This window comes from Mus caroli, chromosome 7, assembly GCF_900094665.2.
Source record: "Mus caroli chromosome 7, CAROLI_EIJ_v1.1, whole genome shotgun sequence".
In the NCBI taxonomy this organism is placed as follows: Eukaryota; Metazoa; Chordata; class Mammalia; order Rodentia; family Muridae; genus Mus; species Mus caroli.
The window spans coordinates 58,916,943-58,942,520 of record NC_034576.1 but is presented as its reverse complement, the minus strand read 5'-3'; the positions used below and the strand labels follow the sequence as shown (position 1 = coordinate 58,942,520).

Below are 25,578 nucleotides of genomic sequence, written 5' to 3'. Positions count from 1 at the left end.
TCGGCGGAGTCCCGGAGCCAAGATGGCACTCTCTGCAGGGCAGGTCTCTGTCCTCCGGCTGGGAGGGTGCCGGAAGTCTGCTGAGAAAACTACTTAAATATACCAGTCTGCTTATCTTTAAACCATCCAGGTCATAAAACATAATTATTAGTTTTAGGGAAAAAATAGCCGGAGGAGACAGGAATTCTGTATCCTGAGTAACTCTGAATCTGTTCATAATGTAAGCCCCACTGTTTTCTCCTACTAGGAATGGTGGGACAATAAGAGAATGGAGCAATGAGAGGAAAACTGCAAAGGGAAGAAAGTTAAGGAGGCCCTGGGATGCCTCCACAGCAAAGCGGCAGCACAGAGCAGAGCTTACTAGGAAGGCTTTACAGGTGAGTTTATCAAGCAACAGAAAGGAAGATCAGAAAAACCCAAACTGATAAGTTTTAGAAACAACAAACAAGGAGGGCAGATGCACTGTGCCCTGGGATTCTGATGAGGTTTTTGAGCCTATCAGGCACTTGTGTCTGGAACTCCTTGCTACTGTTACATCCCTTTGTCATTTCCTAGACATTTCTCCTTGGGGTTCTCAATGACAAAACCACCTCCCATCACGTTAATGTCAATACAGGCCCTAAATGCAGCCCCTTAACCTTGAAGACTGTCTCTCCTGATTTTCCCCTCCTAAACTACTTATGATCAATAGTACCTGCTGAGAACAGGTGACAGCAAGAACCTTGGTTCACAGTACTTAGTAAAGAAAGCTGCATAGAGTGCTCTGTTGAGTTTACATTTCCTGAAATCAACCCTACTGTGCTGTTACCTACCATTTTTCTCAACTCCTGATTGGAAACAATGATAACATTTGGTGGGTCCCCAATAGCAGTGGCAGCTCCTCCAATGTTTGTGAAGATCACTTCTGCAATGAGGACTTGTCTCGGATCAAGATTGAGCACCTCACATAACCTACCATGAATGGAAGACAGTGATAAGGTCTGTCCACAACCCTACATGCACACATACGCACACTCGCACACACACATAATGCAGGGAATGACCATCAGCAGTAACATCCTCAGATACAACAAATTACAAGGATACTTCTAAGTTCACACACCACAGTCTGAGCTATCCGTGTGATGGTATGGCTTCTGCCTGCTCCCACAGCCCTATAGGAGTGCTGAGCTCCATGTGTAGGGCCACAGTAGAGGAAAGGGGCCTGGAGCAGATGAATGGACATCAGCTATCAGATGCCTTCAGTTCAGAGAGTGGTGGGGAATCAAAAATCACCAGCAATAAAATAACACTAAGCCTGCTGACTTAGACCCTTATGTGCTCTCCCTTTTCTGAAGAGACTTTAAACCCTCTCTGCTCATTACTTGAATCATTACCTTTACTCCCTCTTGGCTGTAGGTTGGCTGCATGATATTTGTCTTGGAATCTTTGGAAGTCCTATACCCTGATCTGCTGAAGACTAAGCTCTATGAATAGATGGAAGATGAAAATGTGGGAAACCATGAGCAAAAACTCTTGGTACATAGCGATCTGCACAAATCTCTTGCCTATATTCCCTGTGACAGTCTATGTCTTGGAAAGCAAGGCCCATGTCCTCCAACTTCTTGTGGTATGTTTACCCTATGCTGTCACCTGTACCTGTCTATATTCTGCAGTCACACAAGCCAGAACTGGCTGGGTTGGAATTCAATAAGATGGACTCTAGGGGAGGGATGGATACTATCCCTTGATTTTTTCGTAGAAGTAAGGAAGAAACCTTGAAACCAGGTGGTATACCCAGAACATGCATACGTCTCATGCATACAAATACACATTTGCTCCAAACTTGGCCTTAATTCCAATATTAGAAGAATTCTACACACCTTATGGTGACAGGGGTAAAAAGGAGCATCGTAGTGACATTGTCTAAGAAGGCAGAAAGGATGGCAGCCATGAGACAAAGCATGATGATCATGGCCCACACTCTTCCTCGAGAAAGTTGATATGCCTAGGACACATACAGGAAAGAACAAGCCAGAATCAGAATATCTGTACAATAAAAGCTAGGTTTTTACTAATGACTCCAAGATATGGAGACCAAAATATATTCTCATTCAGAATTTGCACAGTTTTGTTGTAGAAATTATTTTTTTAAAAAAAAATTTTCAATTCCAAAACTGAAGTGACTGTTAACACCAAGCTTCTGTGTTAGTGGAGTGTGCCAAGGTCTCCTCATCTACTAGGGTATGGCAAGATCTCCCTTTATCCACTATGCATGGAAGGTTCTGTTCAAATCTTCAGACCCATTGACAGATGGTCCAGGGTTCCAGTTAAAATGCAAAGTCCAACTATGATGAGTTACCATTTCTTACCTATTAGAATGATTTCCATTTGAAAAGATAAAAGGTAACAGGGCTGGTGATGTGTGGCAGTGGTAGAGTGTTTGGCTAGCATGCACAAGATCCAGGGTTCAATCCCCAGCACCACCTAAACCAGTGTGGTGGCTCAGGTCTGTCATACCAGCAGTGAGGAGATGAAGGTCAGCCCTCCTCCATAATATAGTGGGTCTGAGGCAAGACTGTGTTAAACGAAACCCTGTTTTAAAAGCAGAAAGGAGGTAGGGGTGAAAGAGACTAAGCATGGGAGATTAGGGAAAAGGGGATCCTTCAAGACCAGTGTAAAATTAGTTGTGTTTTAAAGAGTTAAAAGGATAACCACAGGCAGCAAATGAATATGGTGAAGGAATAAACACCTGCACCATGTCTTTTAGAGAACTCTTCCGAGATATGGAACCAACCTAAGTGTTTGCCAGCAGATGAATAAAGACAACATGTTCATAAACATGAAATACTATTTGCACATGAAATCCTCACACTTTTAGCAAGTATTTAGCATAATATAATTATTTTAAGCATTATTTTAAGTGCAAATAGCCAGGCATACACATACAAACGCCATATGATTTCATTTCTATGTTGAATTCAAGAAAACTGATCCCATAGAAGCAGGTGGGAGAGAATAGAGAGACCCCAGTTCTAGGCACAGTAAAAAGGTATGGATTTAGAGAACTTCTGCACCAGCAGAGTGACTAGTGCATCTTTGAAAATAACTTAAAAAGTAAATTTTAAGCTGGGTGTAGTGGCTCACAACTTTAATCCCAGTACTTGGGCAAATCTCTGAGAATTGAAGCCAGCCTGGTCTACATAGTGAGTTCCAGGACAGTCAGGGCTGTGTAGAGAAACTCCATCTCAAAAACAAAAACAAAGAAAGTAAATTTCAAATATGTTACCATAAAAAAAATGATTGTAAGGATATGCTAGTTGGCTTGATTTAAACACGACACTCTGTTTGCACATACATTGAAACATGATATTATATTTACCAAACAGATATGATTACAAATTGTCAACCAAATAATAATTATTATAATTAAAAAAAATAAGACCTTTAAGGAGCTAACACGTTAGTCCAGTGATGAGACTGTACTGAGCATATGCAAGGCCCTTTGTTCAATCCCAATTAAAATATTATCCATACAAGTCTAAAACACCAACAAAAATAAAACTGAGTTTTCCAAATTTAAAACTCAGGACAATACAGGTCTAGAAAGTAAACAATGAAACTATGTCTCCAAAAGGCAACACAGTTAGAGGCTGGTGGTTTGACATATTCAGACTTATAAATTAGGTTTTGATGTGTAGCCCTAAACAGCTCACTCAAATGCTGTTACACAAATGCTTAGGGGAGAATTTTTTGCCCTGAGTTTCCTCTTCATTTTCTTATGGAAAAGCTAGAAGTGTTGCTTTCACATCATGCTTAGCACAGCAATTATCGCTTGGCTTACTGAAGCCATTTTGAAAGAAAGATGGAATTTTAAATATTTTAATTTACTAAATATATATTAGGATAATATAGTATTGTTAATTAATTAACATTATTAATTATTGATCACATTTGTATATTGCTTTTATTATATATATGTTTACATTTATTTATTTATTTATTTATTTATTTATATACCTACCTTTACAGCACAATAATCAAAAAATCCCGTTTCTGAAAATACGGCTACTAAGATCATCTATAAGAGAAAAAAAGTAGACAGCAAAGATTTTTAGCAAAATACTGCATTGGAATGATATCAGAGTGAGCCATCCTGAGTTTGGACTCTGGCTCATGACAGCTGAGCATCAAGAGCAGCTCTGTCTGGCTAGATGTCTAGCACTTCAGTTATCGACATATGAACTCCCTGAACGGAATCTCTTACAGATGGTTTTATGTGCATATTTCTATCCAGGGCATTGTCCTACAATATGTTATCAATGCATCTAATCCTGACAACATATATCAAATGCTATCTTCACTGTTTTATAGACCGAAGAAATCAATGGCTTGATCAGTCTTGAAGCTAGAAGCAGGGAAAACCATGATCCAGATTTGGCCATTGTACTCGATTGTCCCCATAAGCAGCACTCAGACATTGAATACATTTAAAGTTGTATCAAACTTAGGTTTCTAAAATAATTGAACCGATTTTTTTTCTTTCAACTTTGATGACCATGGACAAGCTGGACCAATGGTAGTGAAGCAACTGTCCTCCAATCCTGTGTGCACGGAGAATGCTTACCTGTGTTTCTACTGATGACAAATGAGGAAAACAGCCACCCATGGGCTAACAGAAATAGTGCCATGTTTATTCTGTGCTTAATCAACCAGAAATTCCAGCAAGCCTGGACTTGGTAGAAGTTTTCCTATTTTCCAAGAAGTGGAATAGCATTCAATTTATTTTTTTAAACTTGTAGGTATCTGATATGGCTCCCTTTTTAATAGATGCTCAAACCCTATCTTCCTCCCAGGACCAACACAGAGACTGGGTTCTCCATGGAGATTAAGATCAGAGCACAATCCTGCCTTTCTACCCTTTACCCACATTGCTACCTGTTGAATTTGGAATGGGTAAGTGCAAGTTCAAGCCTTCAATAACAACAAAAAGGTGTGCTTGACTTATCACTCTTCACTTCAAGTTTCTCACTTTACCTCTGGATGTCCTTTATCTTGTGAGCTCACTGTGAGAGTTTGATGAAATTATATAAAGTAGTTGGGTTATATAAAAATTATATAAAATAGCTGTGTCGGTGGGCCCAATACACTTCAAATAAACTGTATGAAACACAAATACTCCTGAATCAGTCTGAACTCAGCGCTACCTTGATCTAGAGCAGCTTCCTAACTCGACAACCCCCTGTGGGGCTGTTTGTAGCATGCAGTGCATCATGTGAGCATAAATAGACACATGTGGGTGGGGGCTTGTGTGGCCTTCTCTTGTTATGGAGAGCCATTCTGTCATTGTCTGATAGAACAGGGACTTGGGCAAGCAGTCCCAGGAAATAAGTCAGGTAAAGGAAGACCCACTCTATGCACTACCATTATAGGATCAAAAGCATAGATGATATAAGTGGCTGCTGGGACAATTTTAATTGGGAAAAAGAAACACCAGACCATTTTTATAGGCTGAATTCTGTCCCTCTTCCTTAAAATGTATATGTTGGACTACTAACTTCCGGGGCCTAAAAATGTGACTGCACCCAGAAACAGGACTTTTAAGCACTACAATGAGATCATTAGGGTAGACCTTTATTGAATTTGTCAGCTGACTTTATAATGAGATCATTGAGGTGGAACTTAATTGAATATGACAGCAGCCTGATAAAATGACGGAACTAGGCTACCAGCACATGGAGAGAAGACAGCCAAGGAGGAGTCTCAACAGAGGTCAGCCCTGCTGGCACTTCGATCTCAGACATCAGCCTCTTTAACTATGAGAAATAGCACTATACATGTCATGCTTGGTTATAGCAGTTCTAGCAAACTACTACACCATTTGCTTAACTTTTCAAAAAATAGTGTGTGTAGACACCTAATATGATTCCCTTCTTCTATCCAGATAACCAATCCCTATGCATTTCTCAGCACCCAACAGTTGTTGGCTCCTCTCTGAAACCTGAGTTCAGAGCTCTGTTCCACCTTCCCATTCAAAGAGGATGACAGCTCTGCATGCTTTTCAAGACTGGTATTCTACAAAGTGGGCCTCCTGGTGCAGTGCAGATGAAGCATACAGACCTTGTTAAGAGAATGACCTGAGAACATATGAGCATTCCCACTTGGGTCCAGGACTTTGCCAGACCTCATTTTGTTCTGGCTTAGCTGACTTACAACTCATGTCCTACACTAATCCTCTGTGAGTTTATCTTTCCTTTCTACAAGCTGACCTAGCAATGTTCCTCACAGCCTACCAATATGATAAACCGAGAAGCCCGGAACTATTACTTAAGGACATTTTTCTTTATATAATTAAAAATTGCGCTCACAGTCAGCTATTGGATGGAACACAGGGCCCCCAATGGAGAAGGTAGAGAAAGTATCCAAGGAGCTGAAGGGGTCTGCAACCCTATAGGAGGAACAACAACAGTATGAACTAACCAGTATCCCCAGAGCTCGTGTCTCTAGCTGCATATGCAGAAGAAGATGGCCTAGTTGTCCATCATTGGGAAGAGAGGCCCCTTGGTCTTGCAAACTTTATATGCCTCAGTACAGGGGAATGCCAGGGCCAAGAAGTTGGAGTGGGGGGGTAGGGGAGTTGGTGGGGGATAGCATTTGAAATGTAAATGAAGTAAATACATAATAAAATTTTGGGAAAAAAAACATTAAAAAAATCACTTTCCCAGTCACTGAAATTGTTCCCTGGTTTATGTATTTGAAGTATGTCATTTTTTTTATCTTAAGGGTAATAACTCAAATAAACTGCCAACTTTTGGAAATAATGATGCCACTTCATTGTTCAAAAGCCTTAGAGATGAAGTCTTTAGTTAACAAACCAGCAACAGTCAGTCCCTCCTCCATGAGAAAATAGCTAGACCTGTATTAACACTTCTCAATAAAGCCCTAACTGTCAAGATATATGCCATCTTGACTATAATGATAGTATCAGCAACTGTGGGATAGTGAAGGACCCAGACTTGGAGCCATATCCTGCTGGGAAGACTGTAATTACCATGCCAAACAGCAGGGCCAGAGTCTCGAAATCAATCCACTCCACCACGTGGGTCAGGCTGGGTCTCTGTAATCAAAGCACAAATTTGCCAATTAATCCTGAGCATCAACCTACTGAGCAAAGCTCTAAAAATGGGCTGCCCTTACTGCAAGTGCAGACATTGGGCCAAAGCTGGAAACATTGCATCCACTTGCCTTTGAAGTTGAATTCTATCACACTGCTGAATAACACTCATGACCCAGTGCATCTGTCACATCCAAAATATTCATGAACAAAAGGGAGGGGATCTAATCCTAGAAGCTCTAGGAAGAATTATTGCCTGGACTGCTGGTTTGGTCTTCCTCAGTTGGGTGGCATGATTGACACTGTCTATTCTACTCTTCAAGTGCCACTAGAACAAAGTGTGAAGTGAGGGACTGCCAGAACCTAGCCTGCCTGGGAAAGGACAGTTCACTGAGTACCCCGGGGGCTTCTTGATGCATGTGCCTACTATATGCCATAAGAGCTATTTTCCAAATGAAACATTATGTGAACCATACTCATGAGAACAAGTGCATGACTCAGAGACTTCTTGGAGGCTGTTAGCATGTTGGCATTCCTTCTAGGCTCTGCCCAAGTTACTTAGCAATAGCAGATAGGCCTGACTGGCTATAAAAGGGACTTTTTGGATTCTCTTTCCTCTCTCTGACCCTTTTGTCACTCTGACTCCTCTCTCTCTCTCTCTCTCTCTCTCTCTCTCTCTCTCTCTCTCTCTCTCTCTCTCTCCTCTTTCCCTTTCTCTCCTCCCCCCATGTGTTCCTGCCAGCCTCTTCTCTCTCCTTTCTCTATCACTCTCTGTCCTCTGATCCCTCTCTTTCTCTGCCTCTACTCCCTTCTCAACTCCCCTTCCTACCCCCTAACTAAACTCTATTCTATACTAGACCCTTAGTATGGCTGATACCACAGGGGAGAGATGCCTCAACCTGGGCCTGCTGAGGCCCTCCCTCCCTCCACACCATACTACTCTGTATGAAACATACCATTAGTTTTATAAAATATATCAGAGGCAATCTCACTCTAGCCCAGATAGCACCCCACATCCATGGACTGCATCCTGCTTAAGCAGCCCCCACTTTCCCATGCTAGTGGTGTCAACTTCCCTAAGTCAGTTCCTGTTGGCGACTGGTTCCAAAGCTTTGTCTTAACTCAGCTCTCAAAGCTGCACTTCCAGACCTGAGGGTCCCTGCCTGCAGCTGGCTTCGACTGATTTTTAAGAATTGCTATACAGCCGGTGGCTGGGCAGAAAGTCAAGTGGACACCACTATTTATATCTGGGTATCTCCAGGGCCTACAATGCCACAGAATAAAGCCTCATCCCTGATTGGTCCACCTCCATGTCCCCACACCAGGTAAATGCATGCCTAGGGAGGCTTTCTTCATCCCAAATGGAGACTATCACTACATAGATGTGTGTGTCTTTATATCCAGTGACAACTTTCTTAAACCAAGTTTGTCAGTTCATGCCTCTATGAATTGTGGGCAAATGGCATGGAAACATCACATGAAACAATTTGAAACAACTAATACACCATGGGTCTGGCACTTTATCTAGTAGAAAGCCAGTAAATCAAACATAACAACTTACATCTCCAACCACAGCCAAGGCTGCTAGTGCTGCAAGTGCTCCCAACATGGCTGCCAGGGTTCTGTGAACAATCTGGAAAGGAAGACACCAAAAGCGTGTATTGACATGTGAGTGCTCCATGTGCTTCATGTGTATCAAATGAAAAAGATATCAAGGGGGTTGATATTTTTGCAGCCCAGAGAGACCCACAACCACCAGCAGCCTAGGTTCTTGGAACGTTGCTTCCATCTCCAGAGTGACTGTGAAAGGATGCTCAAGGAAGTCTACAGTAAAGCATCATTAATTATTTACCGTGTTCTCTAGGCAACAGAACCTTTAGTTCAAGGACATAAATTAGCCCTTTCAATTACTAAGACTACTTTTAAGTCAGCATACAGACAACTGCCTTATCTCATTGAGACTTCAGCATATAACCGAATCACGAAAGAATTCTCGCCTATTTAGTTACAATCCAGTGGACATGGAATTTCAAATGCCAAATAGGTTGGAAGTCTGATCCTGCATACACTGCCAGTGAGAACGCAAAATGCTAAAGCAACTGCTGAAAAGAGTGTCTTAAAAAGTTAAACACGAGTTTACCATATAGTTTAACAATTCTACTAGGAAACACCTAGACACACGTGAAAACATGTATCCCATCAAGGCATGAATGTTCTGAACAGTTATTCAAAATAGGCCAAACCTGGAAATTTCTATGTGTCCATTTGTACACTAGATTCCAACTTCACTTTCAAGTAATTTTATGTCTATGTTTTAAAACATATTCAATGTCCAAACTTTTAAGGGTTAGTATAGTTGCTTTATTATTTTTGTTTATCATCATAATCATCATTATCACCTTGGTTTTGGAGTTTTCAAGACAGAGTTTCTCTGTGTAGCCCTGGCTGACCTGAAACTCGCTTTGTATATCAGGCTGGCCTCAAACTCAAAGCCCCACCTGCTTCTGCCTCTTGAGTACACTACAAGAACCTGGCACTATATTTGCTTTTTGTTTGTTTTTTTAATTTATTTTTTTAATTAGGTATTTTCTTCATTTACACTTCAAATGCCATCCCAAAAGTCCCCCAGACCCTGCCCCCCCCCACTCCCCTACCCACCCACTCCCATTTCTTGGCCCTGGCCTTCCCCTGTACTGAGGCATATAAAGTTTGCAAGACCAAGGAGCCTCTCTTCCCAGTGATGGCTGATACAAGTACCTACAACTTAACACGTTGCTACTAAATTGTAACTATCCCTTACATTTGCATTCTGCTTTTCAGTTTCAACTGATGGTACACATTAACACTTCCTCCTTCTTGTGTGATGCCTAGACAGTGAGCTGGGCAAAATTCCTCCTCAGCTTTCTAATTACAGAAAACAACCCTGAGGTTGAGTGAGGTCATAAAGAGAATGAGATGAGTAGCTTCAGGGAGGGGAGTCTGTGAGCTGGGGGAGTTTAGGGTAGGGGAGGAGATGAAAAGCCAGGATCCTAGTGTAGTCTCTGAAAAGTACAACAGACACCTGTGATACTGAAGGGTGTGGGAGCCAGCCTGCATTTTGGTATGCTAATAGGTGCCACCACAGGTAGCGCCATGTCCCTTCTGCCTTTTGGGATTTGTGGAAATGGGATTTCCCTTGAACATGACAAATCTAAATCTGTGTTCCCAGCCCATGCATACTCAAACTTGGTTCTAGAATAAACTATATTTTTACTCTATTTAAAGTCAGAGCTATGGGGTTTTTCCACCCATTAATTTATTTATTCATTTTACATCCAGATCGCAGTCCCCTCTCCCAGTCCCCAACTTAGGGACCCTCTCCCCTACCCTTCTCTTTCACCTCTGAGAACGAGAGTTCCCCTGCCTCCCCGGGTACCAGCAAGCTCTAGCACCTCAAGTCACAGCACATCCTCTCCTATTGAGTTCAGACAAGGTAGCCCAGTCAGTAGAACAAGATCCACAGGCAGGCAACAGAGTAAGATACTCACTCCAGTTGTTGAGGGACCCACATGATAGCCAAACTGCACTTCTGCTACATATGTCGGGTAGAAGGATAGGTCCAGCCCATGTATGCTTTTTGGTTGGTGGCTCAGACTTTGGGAGTCCCCAAAGGTCCAGGTTAGTTGACTCTGTTGGTCTTCTTGTGGAGACCCTATCACTTCCGAGTTCTTCAATCCTTCCCCTAACTCTTTCACAAGACTTCCTGAGCTCTGTCTAATGTCTGACTATGACTCTCTGCATCTGTTTTGGTCAGCAGCAGCTAGGTTAAGCCTCTCAAAGGACAGTTATGCTAGGCTCCTGTCTGTGAATTCAGGCTGACAGATACAAACACTGCATGAGGCTCCAAGGTAGTTGAAGAAGAAAGGCAGGCCTGTGATGTATCCCTATATCGGCACAGTTTGCTACTGCCTTGGGACATATATGAATGTAGTAGCTTAGGGGGGTTACCTTCTGCAGATCTGTTCCCCTGCAATCTCAAAGCAACAAATACCGAGGGCTATTGGTATGTTGACCTCATCAGAATCTTCCAGCTCCTAATTGCCTGCAGCCACTATCAGAGGGTCAACTTTTCTGTCTGTAGTTTCTCAGCTCACCTGAGGCTTTCACAGTCATTAATGCTTCATTGGCAGGGGGATGGGTAGGGGGCGGGGTGTGTTGCCTTCAGAACCATTTGGCATTGGTTGTCTGGTACTCCTTGAATGCCTAATTTTGTGATTTTTTTTTTTTTTTGCTGTTTCTCACGTGCTCTTACCAAGCCTTTAGCTCTTGATTGCCTCTGGATGTTCTCTCTCTCTCTCTCTCTCTCTCTCTCTCTCTCTCTCTCTCTCTCTCAAACACACACACACACACTGAAAACCTTCCCCTTCTCCACAGCATGGAATGATCGTGTCAAGAAGTTTCCTTACCATGCCCCTTCACATACAATAATGATAAAGACTCCAGATACAAGAGAAATTTGTTTCCCTTGATCCAAAAGGGTAGAGGTGTCAGAGGGAACACTCCACAATGTGCGAGGGCCTTACAAGGAAACTCAGAAAACTTCCCCTATTCCTGGGTAAGAAGAAAATCTACTGGATTTCCTGGGAAGACATTCATTGGGGGTTGGCCACCCAGTGTCTGGAGCACCCTCATGTTTGTGTAAACATGAATGAAAATTCTGAGACCCAATGAGAGAAGATGAGGGGGAGGGCATTGGGAAAATTCTTCTAAAAAGCAGTACGTGATCCTGATTCAAAACATATCTTTCAAGAGAACATAGGCGGCATTTTTCTCAGCAGAGAGAAGAAAGGGAAGGAGAGAGAGAGAGAGAGAGAGAGAGAGAGAGAGAGAGAGAGAGAGAGATTAAAGAAAGAGTATTTAAAGATAAGCTAACATCTAGAACTTGGGGTGTGAATATTTTACCTTCTAAGTATTTAGAAGAACAAGAGATCTATCTAAGTGTAACCTGGCTTTAGGGTTCCCTCAGTGGGGAATTTTACTAACTCCAAAATGGTTTCTCCTTCATGTTTAACCAGGTCCTGGGCAGTTAAATTTTTAAAGATCACCAGTGGGCAGCCTTCTTAATTAAAATGAAGAATGATCTGATTTAAAATTAATTAAAATAGTAATTTGTAATAAGAAGTCTACAAAAACTACATGTGAGTTAAAATGAGATACTAAAAATAAGGAATAGATTTTTTTAATTGTAGAATTTATATTAAAACTAAAGAGAACTTCTAAAATTAGCACCCTACTTGTTGGAACACGGTCCGAGCATGGAGTTGTGTGAGGAGAATTCTGAGTGCTTGTGAGAACACTCCAAGAAAGCAGACGGGTCTCAGATGTGTTTTTGTGCCCCTCCCATGTGTAGTGGATTTACTTCAGATTATTCTAATTGTTTTGAAATAAACTTCTTTGAGATCTGTTATCCACAAATGCTTGATTTGCATACCTACACATGCACCCAAATCCATAAAGTTGTATGAAAATTCCTTTCCTGAAAACAGATTGTAAGTGGGGAAAAGTTGAAGATGCTCAGATCTAGGTTACAACGTAAAAGTCCATGTCATACGATCTGGTATATAAATAGATGGCACACCCTGGCTACTATAACAACAAATGCTTACAGCAATACAAGAGTAAATAACAGGAAAGGAAAAGAAAAGGAAAGTGAATAATATCAAATATAGTTCAAGTTGGTTATTTCGAATCACATTAGTGCTTTGAACCTAAACCTCACTCTCACGTGGAATCATTTTTTTTCCGGCCTCTGCCTCACCCTATCTTCAGACATGAGTAATCACCCCGATTAAAAAATAATCACCAAGACTAAAGGGTCTTCTGTGATATCTGGCCTTGTGGGAACTGCTATGAGGAGCTGCAGCAACCTTAGGGTATTGAAATGTCAGGTCTTGTAGCAAACAGATAGAGCATGATGTATTCCCCAGACATCCTGAATCTTTTAACTTGTTGGCAGTTTTAACCTAATACAGAGTTCCATGAGTGGTGCTAGAGAATCACAGATATAGTGTCTCCCATATTCAAATGTGTGTTCCCCCTGCCAGAGGCCATATGTTCCACAATGTTTCTGAAATCCCAGCTGTTAGCTAAAATCACCTTAAAAGATCCAACAGGAAGCTCTAGATGGTGCTCATACTTGTAATATCAGCCCTTAGATGGCTAAGACAGGAGATCTGCAGAAGTTCCTGGCAACCTGATTTACAAAGTGAGTTCCAGACATCCTAGTTGACATAGTGAGTTCCAGACATCCTGGTTTACATAATGAATATCAGCCATCCTGAGCTACACAATGAAACACTGTCTCATTCTCTCTTCTGAAAGATGGGATGAATAGGTGAAAGAAGGGAGAATTGCATGTCCTTGTGGTGAAATAAATCAAGGAACTCCTTCTGCTGAAACACTGGGGCAGAACATAAGCATTATCTGAAATTGATAAATACAATTAAGTGCTAAACGACGATAAGATTGTTGTGTGTATTCTAGCAAGATTTTGCTGAAAGGACCCTGATATAGCTCGCTCTTGTGAGGCTATTCTTGGGCCTAGCAAACACAGAAGTGGATGCTCAGAGTCAGCTATTGGATGGAACACGGGGCCCCCAATGGAGGAGCTAGAGAAAGTACCCAAGGAGCTAAAGGGATCTGCAACCCTATAGGTGGAACAACAATATGAACTAACCAGTACCCCCCGGAGCTCGTGTCTCTAGCTGCATATGTATCAGAAGATGGCCTAGTTGGCCATCAGTGGAAAGAGAGACCCATTGGTCTTGCAAACTTTATATGCCCCAGTGCAGGGGAACGCCAGGGCCAAGAAGTGGGGTGGGGGGTGGGGAGAAAAGTGGTGCGGAGGGCATGGGGGACTTTTGGTATAGCATTGGAAATGTAAATGAAGAAAATAACTATTTTTTAAAAAGGGGGGAAAAAAGAAAAAAAAGAAGCTTACTGCATGATATGTAGCTTGTGCAAGACTTATGTTGCAAGATATCTGATCATGCTTAAAAAAAAAGAGTGTTGTGTGTATTATGCTTTAGTTAAGTCTTTATTATAAATATCTTGTTAATGTTTTCTGCAAATAATTACAAATATCAAAAGTGGTGATTGGCAGGCCTCAGCCTTCCTTGTCCCTAACAATCTTGAGTGTGGAATTGTCAACCTAGCAGCCACTTTACTGGCAACTGGCTACACTGGCAACATGGCAGCCAGCTTTTTTATACACTTTGAAAGTACTCTGTGGACACGTTAGTAGTTGCAGAGGACCCATTAGCACCACAACGGGAAAACCATTTGTGTTGTAAACATTCCAGACAAATTGGTTCTACTAATGTGGAGACAGGGGGTCAGGAGTTCAAGATAATCCTTAGCAACAAAGTGAGTGAAAGGGCAGCCTGGACACCATGGGATCTCATCTCAAAAAGAAAGAAAGAGGGATGAAGAGTTGACTGGAGGGTTAAGAACAGTAGCTGCTCTTTCATAGGTCCTGAGTTCAATTCCCAGTATCTGCGTGGTGGCTCACAGCCATCTACAACCATAGTTTCATGGGATCAGATGGCCTCTTCTGGTGTGTAGATAGATGTACATGCAGACAAAATATCCATATACATAAAATAAATGAATCTTTAAAAAAATAAGAAGGAAGGAAGGAGGGGTCCTTAAGTATGAGCAGCCTTGATAAATTCTAGATGAGCCTGTTTACCCAGCTCTGAGATTGATACACACACAGACATTCATTTACATAAACATCTTCTTTGATTGGTCCAAACACTTTTGTCACATCCCCTCTCTGGCTGCTTCACTCCATTTTCAAGAAAGACCCTGTTGCCTTGTGTGCCCCCTAGAGTTGCAATACTAGCTCAAATGAAAGCTTTCTCCAAATGGCCTTTTATAATCATGTTTGATCTGCATCATGAGCAGAGCAGACTGAGCTAGGGACATGAAGAGGCAGATGAGGCAGCAACCATAAAGATGGTGGCTGAGGTATAAGTGGTAACTAACTACAGCAGTAATGGTGACTTGAGTGCAGCTGAAGGCCAGAGAGTGGCCATTATGGAAAGAAGGAGCAGAAACATCAGGAAAACAGGGGCTGATAGAGTCACAGCAATGGTAAGAGAAGGAGGAACACTGAAGCTAAAGAAAGAAAGAAGGCTATGAAGAGACAGAGAAGAGAAGGGGTGGCCTCTGGTTACTAAGAGTTCTTAGGAGGGGCCAAGCATGAAGGGCTAAAGGCTAGAGAACTGTACTATGGGCCACTGTCAGAGGCTGAGGGTCCTGACAGTGAAAGGCCTGAAAGCTCTAACCCTGGATGTCCAAGACACTACCATTGGTTGATGTAGAATTGAGGGTCCCAGAATTCACGTCTCATTTTAGATCAGTATTGGTTGCTTGCTGCTGTCTGCTGCTGACCCTGACTCCTGTTGAAAGCTAAGGACTACAATAGCTGTAAAGTTCCAGGAATGCTAGGGATTATAGCCTCATCCCTAAGCCTCCGTGTATCTCATACAGAGCTGGAAACATCTCCTAAAGACTTGAATTGTTGTCTGATGCCTTTAGTTGTTGAGAGCCATACCAAACCAAAGCTTTCTCAGAGGTCTTGGTGAAAGGACAAAAAAGAGCCTAGTTCTGGGTCCTTGCCCAAAGGCAGACTTAGCAAGAGCCAGTCTGAAGCTGGGGTCAGGACCTCAAAGATATTAAGGTTCCTGTGAATTTTTCTTTTTCCCCTGAAGAGACTAGCATTATCAGTCCCAAAACCATGTGCTCTGTCTCTAAGGCCCGGGAGATATTCTGTATTCTCTTTGAGCAACATTGCTTGATGCAATTTATGCTGGCTTGATCCCATTCCTCCCATTAAAACTGTACATAAGATGCTGTGCTTCTTAATAAACTTATTTGGTATCCGTTATAGCTTATGCAAGACTTCCTATGTTAAGCCCCAAACTTTCCTGTCCTCTTATATCCTCATCTCTTGGTCGCCATCCCCTTAGGACCTGATCACTAAAGAACAACCCATGGATCCAGGTCATTTCGCCTTAGAGATCAGAGCTGTAAGCCTAATATTAGTACAGTCCCTAGGCTTTGGCAACCAAAAGCCTTTGACTGTCAGCACTGGAAGACCATCTCCTCACCTACTATAATGTATACCCTAGTACAAAAGGATCCTAAACAGTTGTTCATAGTAACGGTGCTTTTCTGAGAGCTGCAGGCCTCATATGTAGTACTTATATGGATGTAATATCAGCCATGCTAAAGCATAAATACATAAATACACCCCCAACAAATGCTGAAGATGGAGAGAGTTGGAGGTGCCATGAATCTGCCTTCATGTCTCTGTAGCACTGTCCTTTATGTGAGAACAACTCTGCAGACCTAAAAGCCCTGCATCCTATGCAGAGCAGAGCCTGGAAAGTTACAGCAAAGTCAATAGTATGCCATTGAAAGACATTGCCTGCTACACTCAAATATGAAGTGATCCAAAGCAGAGTGCTACAGAGGTTTAAAAAAATCAATAAAATGTGGGACAAAGGCCTTAAGGCATAACTGAAGACTTTGAACAGCTAGTGGACGAAATAAGAAGACAATATATGGCTTCTACATTATAATGACAGGGACTCACCTGCTACATGAAAGAGGGCAGATGTGCCTAAGGAGCTTGGGTAATTGCACCATACACACGAGTCCATGTAGGAACATAGAACTGTAATGCTCTGAGAGTGAATTCTGAAAAACTGGACTGGGGGGTATTGGGTATAGGGGCTTTAAAATGAGGGAGGGAGGAATTGGGGTTAGTGTCTGGAATGTGGGATTCTGACTAATGGAGATCAGGCACTGGACCATGAAACTGAATGACTAGGGTACTCAGTTCTGGAACATGGGACTCTGAGTGATGATGGAGTTTGCCTGCTGTAACATGGACCTGGGAGGGGTTGGGGCTGACATTGCTGTAAGGGATTGAGATGAGTGCTCGAACATTGAACTGTGAGGAATAGTAGTAGTTCTAGACCATAGTACTGTGACAGATATTGGTGGTTTCTAGAACTTGGAGCTACGATGGATACTGGTAGATTGTAGAACATGGAGCTATGAGGGGTATGAGTGGGTGCTAAAACATGGAGCTGGAAAAGCTAAGAGGAAGGTTCCAGAACCTGTAAATGGCTAGGCAGTTTCTGTAACAGTTGTCTTTGAAGTGTGAGGTTGCCTCATAAGACCCTAATTACCTTCCCCGGGACTCCTCTCTCCAAAGCACTTGTATTAGGTTGCAGCCACATGGAATCCCTAGTCCATTGTGTCTGTCACTTCTAGAGGCTGCTTTTCTGCCCTAATCTGTGTTAACTCAGTCACAAAAGAACATGCATGGTATGTATTCACTGATAAGTGGATATTAGCCCAAAAGTTCAGAATATCCAAGATTCAATCACAGACCATATGAAGCCCAAGAAGAAGGAAGACCAAAATGTGGATGACAAATACAGAGGCAAATGCTCGCAGCCAACCATTGGACTGAGCACAGTCCAATGAAGGAGTTGGAGAAGGGATTGAAAGAGATGAGAGGGGTTGCAGCCCCATGGAGGGAACAACAGCATCAACCGGCCAGACCACCCTCTGGAACTCCCAGCAACTGTACCACAAACCAAAGAGTACACATGGAGGGACCCATGGCTCCAGCCGCATATGTGGCAAAGGATGGCCTTGTTAGACATCAGTGGGAGGAGAGGCCCTTGGGCCTGAGGGGGTTCGATGCTCCAGTGTAGGGAAATACCAGGGAGGGAAGATGAGAGTGGGGGGGCACCCTCATAGAGGCAGGGAGGGGAGGGGAGGGGAGGGGGGTTTCTGAAGAGGAGACCTGGAAAAGGGAAAACATTTTAAATGTAAATAAGGAAAATATCCAATAAAAGAAAGGCATGTGCCACAAAAAAAAAGAAAGGAAAGGAAAGGAAAGGAAAGGAAAGGAAAGGAAAGGAAAGGAAAGGAAAGGAAAGGAAAGGAAAGGAAAGGAAAGGAAAGGAAAGGAAAGGAAAAATACAAGTACATGACTTGCCTCTGCCCTCAAACCTCTTACATGTCCCCTATCCTCCATGTTCTCTCTCAAACTCATGGCCTCTTTTTCTTTAATTATTATTACTACTACACACACACACACACAAAATCACATTCCAATCTTCTGAGTCTATGTTGCTTGTATGTATATGTTTTGGAGGTGACCATTTGGTATTGAAAAGCCAGCTCAGATCCAGCTCAATTCTTCTGAGTTCTGAACTTCAACTTTGGGGATGCAAACAAGAGCAAATGCAATAGCTTAGATTGCTTGCCCTGACCATGCCTGGTACTGGGGATTTCATAAGACAGTGTATGAGTCTTGGGGAAAGCACTGTCACACCAAGTAACCTAACTTCATTTAACATATGCATATGTATGTATGTACATATGTTTGCATATTTCTTTTTTTATTTAGTATATATTATAGGCATGTATTATATAGCTCATATATAATTTGGGTAAGTATGAAATAGCAAGATTCCTTGTAGATTTTTCAAAGTTGAGGGAGCTAAAGCCTCTCCCCCACTTCCCTCTTTATATCATTTGACTCGTGCTGTTCCTCTCTCAAGAGCCCATTCCACAATCCTATTTAACATTCCTGGTTTCTATGGTTACTATGGTTACATGCTCACATCTAAAGATCTGGAGCTAGGAACCACAAATTAGAGAACATGTGGCACTTGAATCTCTGGGTCTGGGTCATCTTACTAAAAATATTTTCTAGTTACACTCACTTATGAGCAAACTTCATGGTTTCATTTTTTCTTTACAGCTGAATAGGCTGCCTGCAATCATCTCCATATGTTACAAAGAGAAGCTTCTTAGGTAAGGAATGAAAGGCACACTTACTTATAGATATGAGAGTACGTTTCTATACATTATCCTATTGGATAATTGTACAGCAGTTTTGACTCAGTCATCAGTTGAAGAACATGTAAGGTCATTCATTCTCTGGCTATTGTTAATAGGATGGCAATGACCATTAGCTAAGCAAGTATTTATGAAATAGGACATGAGTCCTCTGAAAATATGCCATCTTGTGGTGTAACTGAGTTGAATAATTAATCTTTTTTTAGTTTTTTGAGATTTCCCACACTGATATCCACAGTGGCTACACCAGTTTGCCATCTCACCAAGAGTTAATGAGGGTTCCCTTTCTCCATATCCTTGCTGATACTTGTCAGTTGTTTTCCTGAAGTTGACCATTGTGACTAGAAGAGGGAATTTCAAAGTAGTTTTAATTCTCATTTCCCTAATTATTAAGGATGTTGAATACTTTTTGAGATATTTCTTGGCCATTTTTGTTCCTTCTTGGGGGGAAACTCTGTTCAGAGACAAGTTCATTTTTAATTTGGGTTGTTTGTTTTGTTGACTTTGTTTTTTCTTTTTTCTTTTTCTTTTATTTTTTTTTCTCTTTATATATTCTAGATATTAATCCCCTATCAAATGTACACCTGGCAAAGATTTTTTTCTCTGGGCTTCTTCCTTACCTGATTGATTGATTTGTTGTACAAACCCTTTTTACTTTCATGAGATCCTGTTTGTTCACTATTGGTGTGAACAATGGTTCAGACAAATTAAGTCCTAGTCAGAAAGCTCTTTTCTATACCCATCCCTTGTAGGACACTGCCTATGTTTCCTTTAGCAGTTTTGACATTGTGAGAGGCACACTAAGCGTTTTGACCCATTTGAAGTTGATTTTGTGTAAAGTATGGACTTCCAATTTTTCCAGCACTATTTATTTGAGGATGCTGTCTTTCTTCAGTGTATGTTTTTTGGCAAGGTTGTTAAATATTAAACAGCTGCTTATTTTTCTGTTCTTCTATCTTGTTCCATTGGTCTACATGTCTGTTTCCATGCTAATACTATACCGTGTTTTTATCTCTTGAAATCTAGACTAGTAATTCCACAAACATTGTTCTTTTTGCTCAAGATTGCTTTGGCTATCTATGATCTTTTGTGGTTCCATATGAATTTTAGAATATTTTTTTTCTATTTCTGTGAATAAAGTTGTGAGGATTTTTTTGTTATTGAGATTACATAGAAGCTGTAAATTACTTTTCATAGAATGGCTACTTTTCATGATATTAATTCTATCAGTCAATGTGCAGCAGAGGGCTTTCAAAATGCTAGACACTTCCTCAATCTCTATCTTCAGAGATTTAAACTTTTCATTGTAGAGGTCTTAGGTTTACTTCTAGATGTTTTCCTTTCTTTGGGGCTAGTATGCATTTTAGTGTGTCCATGGTCACTTCTCAGCATGTCTGTTGTAATACATACAAGGACTATTGATTTTGTATTCTACCACTTTAATAAAAGTGTTCACCATTTCTAGAAGTCTGGTACCATTTTTGGAATCTCTTCTATATAATATCACACCATATACAATTAGGAATAATTTGACTTTTTTGCTATTTGTACTCCTTTAATTTTCTTCTCATATTGCTTTATTCCAGATTATGTTTCAAGTACTATATTAAAAAAGAGTAGAGACAGTGGATACCCCTTTCTCATTTCTGATTTTAATGTTGCTTCAAGATTTCTCCACTTAGGATCATGTTGGGTGTGAGTTTGTAATATATAGCCTTCATTATGCTGAAGTATATCCCTTCTATTCCTACTGTGTCTAGGACTTTTTCCACATAGCCAAGTTGGATTTTGTCTGAGGTCTTTTCTGTTTCTATTGAGATGATTGTGCAATTTTTTGTCATTAAGCCCATTTGTGTGGTTTATTACATTTTTGTTGCTTTATTTAGTTGTACCAGCCCTGTATCTCTAGGTTAAAATCAACCTGGATCATAGTGGATGATCTCTCTCCAGCCCCCAGTACTCTCTGTAGCACTAGCTTGGTGAACATGATTTCTTTTAGCCCATTTGTGTCATGGAAAGTTTTTATCTTTCCTTCAACTATGGCAAATAGTTTTACTGCTTCTGGTAATCTAGGTTGGCACTCGTGATATTTTAGAACTTGGAGTGCATTGTCCCTGGCTCATCTAGCTTTAGGGTTTCCATTTTGAAAAAAAGAAAAGTTGCTGCTCTGACGGATTTGCCTTGTATGTGATGTGTATGGTTTTTCCTATCAGAGCTTTCAATACTCTTGCTTTATCCTGTGTATTCAGTGCTTTAGCTATGATATGCAATAGAGTTTCTTTATTTTTTTTATCTTGTCTGTCTGGTGTTCTGTGTGCTTCTTGTATCTGTATGTGTATTGCTTTCTTTAGTTTGGGGAAATTTTCTTCTTTGATTAGTGACCTGAGATTCTTCTCCTTCACTCATGCCTATAATTTGAAGAATTTGGTCTTTTCACAAAGCCCTGTCATTCCTGCATAGCCTTTTTTCTAGGTCTTTCTTTTTTTCATTTTCTTTGCTTGAGTGGTCTAGTTCCTTTACTTTATCTTTGAGTCCTGATATTCTTGTCTTCTGCTTGATCCATTCTTCTGCTTGTAAGGCTTGCCCTGGGTTTTTTTAATTGGGTTGTCGAGCTTTTCAATCACACCTTCATTTCATCTTGAGTTTTCTTAGGTATTTCTACATCCTTACTGAATTCAGTTTTCAAGTCCTGGGTTGTTTTGTCATTTCCATCAACCTAGGTTTGTGTTTCCTGGGCATCTCTCGGGCATTTATTCTCTTTAACTTTCTTGATCTGTTTCTTGGTGTCATCCTTAAACTTCTTAATTCTGTGATTATGTTTATGATTGTATTTTTTACGTTCCTGATCTTGGGGGCGGGGGGGCTCAACTAGGTATTTCTCTCCTGAAAAACATTTCTGTAAGACTGATAGATTTTGTAAGGGATGTGCTTATTATCTTAACCTTCCATGGTGTTTGTGGGTTTGCAATGAGACCTGGGCATTTGGACTTATTTTCTTGGTTGTAAGTCTAATGTGGACACAAAAGACTAGCATTAAGGATATGCCACCCAGCCCAAATCTGAAGGATGGGTATGGCATAGGTAGGGCTTACCTGTCTGAGCCAGGACCCTAGTTACAAGCCTAGGGAAGGTATGGGGATTAAAGAAATTGAAGGCAGAGAAGGTCAGGTGAATTCACCAAGTTGGGCTGGTACAGAGGATATGAGGTCTGGGACAGGCCTGGAAGTTAGGCATGGTGGGCTTCGATAAGATCAAGAGGGTACTTGAATTGGTATGGTATACAGGTATCAACCTGGCACGAGCCTTGGGTTGAGGAGAGTATAGGCAGGACTCCCCAGACTAGACCAGGGATGTGAGAAAATCTGAACTAAATCTGAAGATTGTGGAGGGTCGAGGAGAGGTAATTCAGACAGGCAGACCTAGCAAGCTGGGAGGAATTACAGATATACAGGCCAGACTGTGTCTGGAGATTGGTTACAGCACAGGCAGAATAAAGTTAGGAAGCCATGGGGCACTGGACTGGTGCACAAGATCAGAACTAGCTTTTAAACCAAATGCTACATAAATGCATAAGCCAAATACAAAAGGACCTGAACAGTGAAGCCAGGCCTCACAAAGAAACTGCCTAACTTTGCCTCTGTTTGATAAGGGGGTAAAGGAAAAAACCTTTGTGTTCCTAGCCAAAAGGAACCCAAGGTGGATGTCTGGAAAATATATTATCTCCTTTATGCTGTGAACTCCTTTTCATTAAGACTGTCTAAGCCTTTTTTAAAATGTGATTTTATTCAGACTGCTGAACTTTAGCTGTGGCAGAATTTTTAGTATGCTATGCTGAGGAATTCTCCAAGGCCAAGGCCCAGTTAGAGATCAAAGTATGAGAGTCAGAAGGGCTGCTCCAACTTTGTTCTTCCTTGCTTTCAGGGAGGACAACTTTACAAGGATAAGAAATATGACACTGAGGAACTGCCAATAAGCTCTACCTCCACTATAGAGTCAGAGCTATAAATAACCCAAGGGATGTCCTGAAGTGGTTTCATCCTATCCTGATATTAAAGACCTATGGAAACCCTGGCTAAGCCTTTGTCTCCTCAATTCCATGTGGGTCAGTGGCACATACCAAAAAAAAAAAAAAAATGGTGTGGGTAGTGCTCAGGGGTCAGGATATCTGGGCTCAGAACTCAGGACCTGTCTCAACCATCTATAGGTACTCTAGGGACATGTGTTTGTTTATTGAGCTAGCTTCATGTCAGGTTCTGTTCAAGGCACTGGCCTCAACATTGATGAACAGGCATGATAAGGGGGCTCCTACACAGAACAGATGAGGCAAGGCCAGGAACCAGATCGCAGCTACAGATAGCAGAAAGAGTTGTCCAGGAAGTAGTGACAACAATATATAGGGAGAATGAGTGGGCAGATCAGTTGGCTCACCCCAGGTCTTGCTCCCTCAGGGCAGTGACATCAGACAGCAGCAATGTAGGCTGAGGGTGCCTGTCTAGAGAGTCTAGAGACCTCTAGTTCTGGAGAAATAACTGGGATCCAGACATAGGGAATCTTCTGAGTCCCCACATGTTAAGTCCTAGAGCAACCCAGGAAAACTACAGTGTTGACCTCACTTCTGGACACAACCCCTGCCCAGGGGAACTTACACCCACAGAGGAACTCTACAGAATTCTAGAAGCTCAAAAATTATAGAAGCATAAACCAAACCATAACTGTTCTAACACTTCTACAAATTTCTTTTCCTTCTTAACCTAGGGACAAACCTACCAAGGGAAAGGTTTGGATTTCACAAGTTGTTACATAGATAATTTTTATTTGCAAGTTACACTAGTGTCTTAAAATAGAAAATTTCTTTCAGTCCACAAAATATAAATCAAGTCAGATTAAAAATCTTGTATCATAAAAAATTAATAAGCTTGCAATCAATGTATAATAAGTTCTCTGATCATACAGGAATCAAATGCTAACTATATAACTGAAAGAAGACAGAAAAAGTGCTGAAGTTTACAAATTAAACAGCATATATCTAAGCCAGGCATGGTAGCACATACCTCTAGCCTCAGCTACTCAAGGAGGCTGAGACCAGAAGATCACCTGAGCCCAAGAGTTTGAGGTCAGTCTGGCCAATATATCATTACTCTGTCCCCTCAAAAAAAAAATAACAAGAAGATAAATAACAAAGTAAATAATACATTGAAAAATTTTAAAGAGAAAATAAATGAAACTGAACCACAAAGATCAAAATCTGTAGGATGAAGCTAAAGGAATGATAAGAAGATATGAGTACAGTCACTTAGGAAAACACTTGATACAGAGATATAAGTATGCCCCCAATGTATGTCCTAACATAAATCAATCTAGTGTAGTGATAACCTAATACAGACAAATCAAATGATCACAGGGGCTGATGCAGAAAAGTACACTCAAAACTCAATACCCTACGATGGGAGGAAATCGCAATACAACTGGAAAATAAAGAGATGTCCCCTGTCTTATAAGCAGCATCTACAGAACAAGTGATGTCCCCTTAATGGTGGAAGCTGGAAGTCCTTCCTGTGTGGTCAGAGAGCACAGCAAAGATGCCCACTCCCACTCTCACCACCTGTCTTAGTTAGGGTCTCTATTGCTGTGAAGAGACACCAAGACCAAGGTAAGTCTTAAAAGGGACAACATTTAATTGGGGCTGGCTTACAGGTTCAAAGATTCAGTCCATAATTATCAAAGCAGGAAGAATGGCAGCATCCAGGCATTCACAGTGCTGGAAAAGGAGCCAAGAGTTCTACATCTTGTTCAGAAGTGAACCCAGAGAAGACTGGCATCCTCAGGCAGTTAGGAGGACACTCTCAAAGCCCACCTCCACAGTAACACACTTTCTCCAACAAGGCCACACTTCCTAATAGTGCCACTCCCTAGGCCAGGTATATTCAAACTACCACACTATCTTATTACCTTATTCTGGCTACTGTAAAGAGACAAACAAACAAAAAAACCCAAACAAACAAAAAATGCAAAAGCAAAACCAGAAATTAAAGGGATTCCAATTAGAAAGGAAAACATAAAAACACCCCCCAGTACATATGCTATGGTGATCTGTCTTTAAAATCTCAAGAATATTATTTTTAAAAGTACACCCATGAGATCAGAAAAATGGCAGTACACAAAAGTAACCCAGAAAGTCGTAGGGCCTGTGCAGTGATTTTAAGATAGATAGATAGATAGATAGATAGATAGATAGATAGATAGATAGATAGATAGATTAGATCAAGAGATACACTATGTTTACGGACTATAAGAGCACATAACTGGACAGAGCCGTTGAGGCAGCACCCTTTTGGGGCCGCAGACATCCGGCACCCTCCCAGCCAGAGGACAGTGGTCGCGCCCTGCACGGGAGCCCTCTGCCTCAGGAGAAGGAAGCGCCATCTTGGATCCGGGACTTGGCCGAAATTAGGAACTTAGTCTGCACAGGTGAGAGTGTGCACCACAGAGGCAGACAGCTTCTGGGACAGGCAGGAGCCACAGAGCCGCTGAGGCAGCACCCTTTTGGGGCC

At 41.4% G+C, this 25,578-nt stretch overlaps 1 protein-coding gene across 2 annotated transcripts in view; it reads right to left on the bottom strand.

Annotated features, from left to right (window-relative positions):
* The window catches only part of Oca2 (OCA2 melanosomal transmembrane protein), a 266,465-nt gene that overhangs the window by 179,702 nt on the left and 61,185 nt on the right, over window positions 1-25,578 (bottom strand). For both annotated transcript variants that reach the window (XM_021168684.1, XM_021168683.1), the window contains 5 exons: window positions 8,655-8,726; window positions 7,031-7,096; window positions 4,004-4,060; window positions 1,863-1,987; window positions 813-951 (listed from right to left, as the gene is read on the bottom strand). In XM_021168684.1, coding sequence (XP_021024343.1) covers window positions 813-951; window positions 1,863-1,987; window positions 4,004-4,060; window positions 7,031-7,096; window positions 8,655-8,726 — 459 coding nt within the window. The remainder of the gene's footprint in view (window positions 1-812; window positions 952-1,862; window positions 1,988-4,003; window positions 4,061-7,030; window positions 7,097-8,654; window positions 8,727-25,578) is intronic.